We start from the raw sequence: 11474 nt of genomic DNA on the forward strand, positions 1-11474 counted from the left end.
ACCTGATGTTAAGTGATACCGCCACCCATGGACATTCTCAATGCCAGAGGGTCGCGAGTGCGTTGCCGGCCTTTTAAGAATTGGTACGCTTTCTCCTTGAAGTCGAATTGGTTCGGAAATACTTCAGTTATTGTGTCATACATGTTTGTACTTCAGAATAAAATAAAGCTATATTATAATATTTTTATTTATATTAAAAACGTATTGGATTAAGCTGGAAACATGACTGACTGTCTATACTTAGTATATATAGAAATAAATACTTTTATTCTTAAAATAAATCACTTTAGGCTTCTTTCTCTTTCCATCATAGCGTACACAGTAGACAGAAAGAGAGAAAACAGTACTTAAATGACACACTTGTAAATCTTTTGAAAAATTATTACATCATAATTACGTTATCTGCAGCAACAAACCTTTAATTAAGTCGCAGGGAACAGCTGATAAATGAATCTACTATCTACGTGTTTATCACTAGACACATTTTGGTAATTAGCCAAACTCTTTTGCTGATAAATTTTATTTGAAACAATAACATGTGGCTTGTGAACATTTTTTTTCACACACAAATCTAAAATTATTTTCCCAAATTTCTTAAGGTCTTCGTATATACTGAATCGTCATTTTATCCGCATGAGATCTGCAAAAAATTTAATTTATCAACATTTTTATTCATTTATAGTCACTAATAGTGCGTCATAGCAATCTCTAAGACACAGAAAGAAGTCATTTTGTGTGTAATTTTAATAACATTTCCTAGAATAGAACCTTTATTAATCAAATTTGTAATTTCAGTAAGAGGGCTGTTCCGAAGGTAACAAATAGAGATATGTTATTAAGTATGTTTTTAAGAAATATGTAAGTACTATAAGCACACATATGACTGTTCGGAACTCGGCGGTTTAGTTACTGATTGCGGGTAAATCGGTGAGTTATCGCGGGTTTTGAACTTAACAATATAAGCCCTAGACCTGTCTTCGATAAGCTACTTAGAGGTATTTTGATTTAGAGAGATTAAAGAAAGAAAAAAAACAATCCTGGCATATTTTCTCCAGTATTCAATCTTCACAAGAAACTCTTGTTTTCCATGTGGCGGGAGCGATTTTGAATAATTTTTGTTTTGATTTCTAATGTTCACATTTAAACAGATGGCCATATCACGATAAAAATATCCGCTGGTCTATTTGAATAAATAATATCTATTTCACTATGACAAACACGCAAGCAGATTAATTGGCAGACAACACGCAAACGCATTAGTAAAACACAAAGTTAGTTTAATTAAAACTAACAATCCTTCCCCAAAAAAACCAAATGAAGATGTTTCTTTTATTTATCTAAAATCCAGTACAAAATCGCGTTTTTCAAGGAAAGAATGAATTTAATATTCTTGATACATGTATGATTAATTGATTAGAAGAATCCACGGGCTACAGTCAAGATTAAAGAGGTTCTGCGTTTAGAGACTGGCTGCATGACTCCTTTCTTCAGTCTAATCTCAAAAAATTATGAATAGAGAGCGTTATTCTGTATGGAAAGAGAACCGGGATATAGTTTCTGCTATCTTAATAATCGACTACATACATATTTGAATAAATTCAAAGTATTCAACAAAAAAAACTATATTTTTAAATTGTTACGAAATTCTGAGCTTATTTTTAAGGTCACCAATTATACTCATTATACTCATTATTTGAGTTTTGTACTCTTTTTTCGCAAACCGTACTCTTTTCAAATCCTGACCTCTGTAAGTACTCATTTGTAAAATTTAATACTCATTTTTATTTCTAAGTTTTAATTGAAATTTCCTTATGTTGTGCACTAATGTTGCTGTTGATATGGTATTTTCACTAGGGACTGGTTATTGGAGCAGTAAGAAGTCGCAACATTCTGTAAAAACATTATCTAACAGTTAAATTTAATATGCAAAAGAAAGTTGTTCGGATGTGGCTACATTAATAGACGAACTTCTGTAGCAGAAACAAACCACTCCGAAAAAAAATATGTTTTACAAGAAAATAAAATTTTTATCGCTTTTTCTTTTTTTTCACCTAAAGTGTACTTTTTTAAACAAAAAAATAGTTGGTTACCTTATTATATTAAATAATTTGAATTTAGTAGGACAATAAAACAAAATTAAAATAAAACATTTATTAAAACGAACTGTCATGAATAACAGACCTTAATAATCACAGACATATGCTTAACCATGAAAATACATTTATTCTTAAATAAACACGAAATAAATTAGTTCAATATTTGTACAAGTCGTTATAAATTCCATATTTTAAGTATCGTCGCCATGATATTAATAAACTTTACGCACGCGAACGTTCGCAAAAAAACCACATCAAAACCATAAAACAACTTGATTTGATTAAAATGTTCGTTACAATTTCGTCAAAAACAAATATTGTTAAAAAATAATATGCTTAGGTATGTATCAAATAGTTTTATCATGGCTCTGACTAGAGAATGAGACAATTTTCATAAAATAAAATAAGAAAAATATTTGTGACACACAACGATTATCGAAAAATTTAGTTTGCTATAATAACGTACTTACATATATACATTTGTATCTAAAAGGTATGTACAATACATTTTACAATCCACTATTTCGTACGGGATCACAGATTTAGGATGTTTATTAGTTAATTTAATTAGTTCTTGTGTAGTAAAAACTCATTAAACAATGATTATTCCGTAGATAATTTATATACATATAAAAAAAACGGCTTTTACAGAATCTAGATACAAATTTATACATATCTAAGGTACTAATTCCAAGTAAATTCAATTCTATATAAAAATAACGCCAGCCATTTTGTGACATGTTCAATTAAAAACCCGTGTACTTTTCACGCTATCGTGTTTGATAAGCATTTTTAAATTGTAATACGAAAAAAATCCATTATTTGTACGTTTCACTCAAAAGAGTATGATAAATTAAGTAAAAAAGATTATTTTTAAATTTTTCATACATATTGACTTTTCTAGCATACTCATCTACAACGAAACTAAAAATACTTTGAGAAAGACGTTTCCGATAGGTTAATAGACACGCCTGCACCCTTACACTATTATTTCCAAAAGCAACAGCGAAACAAAAGTCGACGTTTTTGTATGAAATTGCGATATCGCTCTCTCGTAGTATGGAATCGCGCGGAAAAGAAACTCGTATCGGTAATTGAACTTAGGACGTTTAGCCGCCGCCACCGTGACGTCACCGAGAACGAGATTATTTCGGGCCGAGTTTAAAATGACGTGACGGCGATCATGTATCCACCGAGCCGAGTTCTAGCAGTCATGCCACGCCGATCTACTCGAATCTCGGCGGCCGGGAAGTCGGCGCTCGGATGACGCGTGTGCAGTGGACACAAGGCCAAATTAAATGTATGTATCGCTAAATCGGCGCCGTCATCTCGTTTTCAGTGACGTCCTGGCGGCGGTGGACAACCGCCTTAATGTGTCTCTGGTCGCCAGAGTCAGTAATTTTTGTCTATTTTTTTTTATTTAAGGTTTGGGTTGGTCAATAAATCGTTTTAATTAAAAAAAACATAATTCGGTCAGATACAAACATTGTGAAAGCAAAGTCGCATTACAAAATGTACTTATTTATAAATCGAATCCTATTAAAACTACCTAACAATTATATACATAACTTAAAAATAAATGAAACCTATCAATGCCTATACACTGGGTGATAAATAAATATATGTGATGCAAAATAATAAACAGATTACGAAATAAATAGCTATTTACAAATATATTTAAAAACAAATGTATAAAACTTTCAAAATTATTTTGAAACTCAAATTCGAACAACTAAAAATGATTTTAATTGAAGCTGCAAGCAGGATTACTCCGTAACTTTTATTATTGAAGCCAATATTCAGGTTTCGGTACCACGTATTCCAATACGATATTGAAACAACATCTTGTGTTTACTTGACGTCAAAAATTAGAAAAGGCACTTTGTTAGAATTCCAGTCAAAATTTTACAGAGTAACCCTGCTGGTAGATTGTAGAGTAACACTTATTCACAATCGTACTATACGCAATTACAGTTTTGTGATTTGTCAGATAATGTTTCATTTATATGAATAACATTTCTTAGCTATTCGATTACAGCACGTTTATGAATCATTTTTTTATATATATTTGATTTGTCTAGAGTTCTAGATGATACTATATGAGCAATTATGCGGAATTTGACTAAAATTACAATTATCAAACCTGTATATGCCGCTTTTATGATAGTTCTCTGAATAACCATAGCCCTGAGCTGAACTTAACGAAAAAACTCAAGCGCTTTGTAATTGCTGAGATTAACGACAGACGAACTAAAAATCTCCTAATTATATGTTCAAGTAATTTCGTTCGTAAAAGCGTATTTATTAATTTAATAGGTAACGCTTACATCGCTTACAACGTTCACACAAGGCTTTATGGTTATTCTATTTAAACGTGTAGTACTCGTGTATCATAGAGAAGATTAAATTATGCTTACCACACAATAATTTAAACCCTATTGATCTTTAATAAGCCTGCATACACAAAAATTTTTTAAAATATTTGGACACAGACATAAGCCATGTGTAACCAGCCTTATCAAATCTAAACGAAAAATGCATTTTAGAAATCATGTATAAGTAAAACGAAATCCGCACTAACGAGAGAATCAACTCCAAATTCTGGGTTTACCACCTCCCGAAGCGCACTTCTCAGTTATCTCCATGCTGGGCCCTGATGCGGCGAATATATTCTTCTTCTCTTGCTCCATATTACCACTGTTGAGAAGGAATTTCTTGAAATTTCATCCCACATGTCATGCACATCCCAAATGAGATACTTGATGAAGCCATTTAAGTTTGACGAAAGTCGTAATTTCTGCTAAATATAAGTCAAAGAACTTTCTAGGCTACCATTACGTCATTATGTAACTTTAAATTAATGAAAGCGGAAAAATATATCAAAAATTGCTTATTATGACATTTTTCATTACAAGTAAGAAGAAAATAGCCATGGCTATGGAATATATATAAAAAAACAACTGTTGAACATTTTACAAGCTAAGGTAAGTAACCTAAGAATAATAAATGTTTAGCAAAATTTACGACAATCACACATAAAATCCCCATAGTGCGTTTAAGTGACCAATGCTTTTTTCTTGAGGCAATATTTTGTTCAGTGAATTTTCTCAAAGCGACCCGAAACATAAAACACCGGTATGTTGCATGCATGAAATATTTGTAACGTAAAAATTTGAATAAAAGGCCTTATATGTTTAAGCATATTCAGTAGTCCTGTCCAAGAGATAGATAAACGCAAAGTCGAAGCAATTATCAGCTAGTAATTTTACGATAACAATAATCACTTTTCCATGTTTCTTGTACCGCTAATTGCTTCACCGCGCGTTAAAAACCAATTTGGAAACAATTATTTTCAAATGACATGTACCAATTAAATTGCGATTATTTTTTATGACATTTTTAACAAAGCATGTACGTAAGCGAACATATAATGTATACTGTAATTAATTTCTCTTTATATATATCCTCACCACAACAGAACAAAGGTATGTGGGATTAAACACAGTCCTGGTCAACCTTCCCTCAGAGGGCTAGGAGATATACATGTCGCAGTAAAGTAGTTTAATCAGAGAGTTAATTGAATCTCTAGAAAGTTAATTAAATATCAACATTGCATTGCAAAAAGGTCATGCGCCATCGTAACAACACTAGTTATGGTGCTGAGAACGCATGACGAAGTCATAAAAAAAATCAGCCTCAAAATCGCTAGTGGCGCGATACGGAATATTATCTATAACTTTTTCTAAATAAATAACTTTAAAAAAGTGTTTTTTTTTCATTTACTACTTATTAAGTATTTAAGGTAAATTAACCAATGTCTTGATTTGAGACAAATAATCAATCTTTACTATTGGTATGTAACCCCTACGTCCTAAAATAACCTTGGTTGCCTAATGCACTGTCGTTCTAGAGACGCCCAGGTACGCTTTCACATTCAACCGGAATCAATATGACATACATGATATATCTACGCTTTAACTGTAGAATTCTTAAAATTCGGTTTAAACGTGAATTTCCGGTTTAAAATCCTCACAATCCTAGCTTGTACAAAAATACAAGTTATGTACAAGCAAGGAGTAGGATGATGCAACTTATGACAACGCGTCTTGAAGCACGTTCGCTTTTTAGCTAAATTAAGTGTTGACTCATTCCGCCTTTGTGAGCTACCTACACTCTTTTCTTTGTCAAAATAAATTGATGAAATATACGCAACGTTTACGAAATTATTTACAAGCCATATATTAAGGAGAAAAATGTGACCTTTCAAGTATGCGTTTTCAACGTGCACTGCCAATAAAAATTACTGAAGCAACTCGTAAATAAATAAAACATTACATTATAGGAGTCTCGTTTCTTCTGAAACTTCTCATCCTAAATGCTGATTAAAATTAATTTAAAAATTAAACCGACTTCAAATACTCCTCAAGATAATATTATAAATTACACTAAAATAATTTACATACATATCAGAAATACGAGAATATAGTTATCTCAGAAACTACTTACGCGATTTTGTTAAAACTTGGACTGTACCAAAATGTGGAAAAATACAAAATTTTTGTGTGAAAGAGTTGCGACAGCTCTCAAATGTATGATTTGTTGATTCAACATTGATTAATATTGAAGAAATTCAGTTCGTAAATTAACAGAATTTAGATTTTAATTAAAATAAGAAATGACTATAATCAATTCATATATATTTTCCATACTAAGACCACAAAATAAATTAATGTTTTATGTAAATTGTACTAGTAAATAATATTTTTAGATTAATAATAATGTACTGAATTTCGAAAGTAATAGTCAAGGTCGTAGAAATTATACTGTCCAAGCGTTACAAATTTTCTAATAATATTCAAGTCTCCATATGAAAACATTGAAATATCAAAAAACATCTTATAAAATTTAGGGCTGAGTAAACCTACAAAACTCACTTTAGGTAAAACTATACACAGCTGATGTTTTAACGACTTTCTCCGACACGTGCCGAAATATAGAATTGCCCGTATTGAGCCTTAAGATTCAACTATTTGAAAAAAATCAGTGGCGCTACAACCTCTTTATGTCCTAGCCTCAGATTTCTGAATCTGTTTCATCATCATTTTTAAATCTAATAGGCAAGTAGGTGATCAGCCTCCAGTGCCTGACACACGCCATCTACTTTTTTGGGTCTAAGACATGTCGGTTTCCTCACGATGTTTTCCTTCACCGTTCCAGCAAATGTTAAATGCGCACATAGAAAGTCCATTGGTGCAGAGCCCGGGATCGAACCTACGACCTCAGGTATGAGAGTACCACGCTGAAGCCACTAGGCCAACACTGCTCAAACTGATTCAACTGTTTGACCTTTTACAAAAATCAACAGTCTAGGCAGACTTTCGGAATCATAACATTAAAATATTCATTGAATTTTATTCATTCATTCTCTAATATTTCGAGACGACTTCCGAATCCGAAAAAGAAACAGTTAATTAAACAAAAATCTTTTAAATTATTGAGTATTTACCATATGAAATGGAAATTTCTACTTAATGGTACCGTCACAGTATTTTTAACGAACCATGTTCTAGAACCATGAAATCCGATGTCACGTCAGACTTTAATGATTGAATATTACAATAATGCATAATTAAGAAATAAACAAAGGCACGACAGAACACACAGAAGACGAGCGAGATTAAAATATTTTGGTTTGCGCTATTTCTGTGTAGTAATATATACATATAAAATCTATCCGTTGTAATGGTAATTCCCAACTGATACCAAGTGATAATCAACTGATAATAGATACTAAAATAGTTAATCTTTTAATGCAGGTAAGATAAAGAGAATTTCCCGAAACTTCACAAAATATAAAAATGTGCAAATAAATACTTCATGCGGAATGTGTGATATCATTATGAAATCTAATTTGCACAACAAGAATTTAATTGTGAAGAATTATGTTAGTACCAATCCATGCACATATTGTGGAAAGCAAAGAACAATAGCTTAACTACTGTAAACACACAAGGAGCTTGATTGTAACAGCAGAAATTGATAACAGTAATATTACTATGTATTTGCTTATAAAACGATAATATCCAATTTAATTATTATTTAATGTATGATTAATATCAACAGTATCATGACTTAGAGCCTGAGACTTTAAATTGGGGAAAAAATTGTGATTCTGAAATTAAAATTACTGTATCAACTTCTTATATTACAATATTTAATTTAAACCCACACAAAGTGAACTTACCTTAACATACTCCTGAAATTTTCCAACTCCCGGATACTGTTTGACAGCCTTGCAAATGCATTGAATAAAGCGACAATTTCTGTCCTCTGAAGGCGTTTTTGTGATTTGTGCCGTAAAGGTAACCTGCCTTGACCTGGGTCACCTTCCCTATCCCATCTACCTGAAAAGAGAATCTTCAAAGCTGTACCCAGACCTTGAGTCTGTAGTTTACCCCACACCTTACATTTGTCACAACCTACACAATCCATAATCCTTGATATATTTAAGAAGTGCTCTCTAAACTCAAACTTTAAACTGGCAGCTTGACTCCCACCATTAAACATAAGTGATTCATTGAAATGATCTGGGAATGAGTAAATAACTCCTAGCATATTCTTTATTGCATTCCTTGTCTCTTCATCTTCAATAGGGCTGTCTGTGAAATAATCTTCTCTCTCTAAATATGGCCCAGCTTTGGCGAGAGCCCTCATTTCTAATAAATACAAAAAGTACAAATTCTTTAACCAATTGGGTCCTTCACCATGTGTTTGGGATGGATCAAATCGACGCTGGAATTCTTCCAAATTAGGACCCCATTCTCCTTCAGGTGGTGCAGCAAATCCTATCTTTTTCTCTGACAACAAATATTTTGAACAAAGGTGGATGTTAATGCTTGTATGTAAACCAGATATAGCTCTATAAAAAACCCTCTCTTCTAAACACATATTACTCAAATCGGAACTCAATACATATGGGAATGATTGATATGGATTTGTCTTTGGACGGAAGCAGTTTTCTTGGTATATGCTCCTCCAAATTCTGTGGGCAGAGGGACCTTTATAGCCTGTATAACGTTCAGGATTTAGAGAAAGGTCCACAAACTCTGCATCAGCATCTTTGTCATCACACTGACAGAAATTTTCTAAGGAATCATCATATGCTTTCCATTTAGCTATTTCAAATTGACTTGCAGCACTAATGGTCATGTTCAGGTAACCCAAATCAGGATCATGATCAGAATCTCTGTCACAGGGTGTAGTTGCATCTACTGAGTATTTTAATGCTGGAGATTCTTCAAGATATTCCTGTTCATAGCCATCAAAACCAGGCACACTCTCTTTGGAGCAGGTTTTAATATGACAGTATTTCATAGCACATCTACTATCATCTGCCCAAAACGGACATTCTTTTTTTAAGTTTACTTTATAAAAACGAAAATAGTCTTTGCTTACCAAGCTCTGGATTCGGGGAAATATTTTTACGTTGTTAAAATAGTCGATTGTGTCTACATTACATGAACAATCTCCAAGCGCCCCATGAAGAGTTTCAAAACACGCATTACTATCGCACGGAGGACTTTCGAATAGTTCCGTATCATAACCCACTGCTTGAACTATAGCAACAGCAAATATTAAAAATATCACACAATAATTTTTGCACTCCATCGTAAAATAATAAAATTCCAACTAGAAAAAGTTGTTCAAGCCATTGACTATTGGTAAAGATTTGACGACCAAAACTTTTAATACATTATTATCTTAAATACATTGGCGAACGTGCTTTTCGAAACGTCTACTGGTTTAGTGTGTACATAATCGCAGTTCGTCCGAGCTCCTTTCGCTTTTGTCACAAATTAAAAACACAGCTCGTCACTACTGAGTACTCAGTACTCACCAGAGCCGTGAGTGACCACGAGTTTAAGCTATGATTACAATAAGCCCATACCTTATTCAGTGATCATTTAGTAAGTTAATACACCAATCAAAAAGATACACACAATAATTAATTGACTTTTCACTTTCAACATTCATAATTTAGTAAAAAAACTTGAAAGTTTCTAAAACAAAACAAAGACATTGTCACTTTTGACACACTGTAATTGTCAGTTTTAATGACATTCAGTAATTGTCATTGTGACCACAGCGAGTTCACAACTTTTTGACAACAGATAATGTACAGTATAAATATACATAGCCTTTATTAAAATACATTTCCGACGGTACCACTTTGTGAGCTATATAATCTAGAATCTATTAATAATTGCAAAAATGAATGTTATAAAATTGTCACTTCTATCATTTCCAGAATGCAATTTTGACATACAAATACAGTAGGTTTACACCTCATCATAGCAAGGCTTCGTATCGTATTGTCGACAGTAATATTTGTAAGTGTGATGGCGCATTCACACATACCCGGCGCGGCCGCCGGCCCTAAATGACCGCTCCTCCTTTCTGAATTCCTTACAATTATCTTAGTATTATCTTCTTTCATAACCATTAATAATATTAAGATTTAAATTTTATGTAAATATTATGTTTTTATTTTATGTTTTATTTTTCCTCGCGTTTAGTTAATTAGTTTCCCTACCTTTTTATTGAAACTGGTGTAATATTTATTGCCCTACAATTAAAAAATTACAGTTTTTTTCTAAATTTATCAAAATTATTGATGAATTCTTTAAAACCTCGTCTGGTCGGTAATAAAAACAACTAGATATTTTAAATTTAATAAAGTTACAAAATATGTAAAACCTAATAACGAATGTGATGTTCTCCTGCTAATCTAAATTCTCTTGAATCCTTCTTAGCATGAGTTCCACGGTTTTTATTAACGTTTTGAAGAATACGTTCCTACTCCGGACAGATCCCAACTTTTTGCAACTAAACTTCCAAGTCATCAGGACCGTGGGGACGAACATTGCCGCCGGTAAAAGTAAAAAAATCTTCTCGTCTCTATTGCCTACCAAGATTATAAAAATTGCCTTAAGCCGGGTCCACATTTGTAGCATGTTGACGTATCAGTCGTATCGTATCTACTATTTGTATCATAAATATGGACGCTCATTTTGTCCATGTCGTATATTTAAGGCGTATCTTGTAAAAAACACGTCCATACTTAGCAAATGCTGTATCATGTCAGTGTATCGGCTTTGGATTTACAAATATAGACGCTCACTTTTTTTCCGATGTATCTTTTCCTGATACGCGTGTCTTTCAGTGTCCACTCCCTTCTCGTACGGTTCAGTCATGTCTTCGTTCTCAAACGATTTAGCCATGTCAGCAATTGCTGGCAATTTGGCGGTGAATTTCGCCTGTTATATTATCATTAATAGTTTTTCACAACTTGATAAGTTTTATAAAACTTTCGTTTTC

The 11474-nt window shown here is 32.7% G+C and overlaps 1 protein-coding gene across 2 annotated transcripts; it reads right to left on the reverse strand.

Annotated features, from left to right (window-relative positions):
* Positions 1-169: 169 nt before the first annotated feature.
* On the reverse strand, positions 170-10154 carry LOC110996644 (ero1-like protein). 2 transcript variants are annotated; one of them, XM_022264424.2, is made up of 2 exons: positions 8341-10154; positions 170-640 (listed from the first exon to the last, which is right to left on the reverse strand). In XM_022264424.2, the coding sequence occupies exons 1-2, from the start codon at positions 9762-9764 to the stop codon at positions 595-597; spliced, it is 1470 nt and encodes a 489-aa protein (XP_022120116.2). In that variant the 5' UTR covers positions 9765-10154; the 3' UTR covers positions 170-594. The 2 variants fall into 2 exon arrangements, with proteins under 2 accessions (XP_022120116.2, XP_022120115.2); XM_022264423.2 differs by lacking the exon at positions 170-640 and adding an exon at positions 2137-4793 and having other exon boundaries at positions 8341-10153.
* Between the last annotated feature and the right edge of the window lie 1320 nt (positions 10155-11474).

The sequence above is a fragment of the Pieris rapae genome, chromosome 8 (genome assembly GCF_905147795.1).
Source record: "Pieris rapae chromosome 8, ilPieRapa1.1, whole genome shotgun sequence".
NCBI lineage: Eukaryota > Metazoa > Arthropoda > Insecta > Lepidoptera > Pieridae > Pieris > Pieris rapae.

Excerpts from the sequence above, each read along its gene's own strand:
- LOC110996644 (XM_022264423.2), bottom strand. The coding sequence starts at position 9,764 with ATGGAGTGCAAAAATTATTGTGTGATATTTTTAATATTTGCTGTTGCT. Across the intron at positions 4,794-8,340 it reads AATTTCAGGAGTATGTTAAG|TGGTAATATGGAGCAAGAGA; the intron begins GTAAGTTCACTT and ends CCTTCTCAACAG.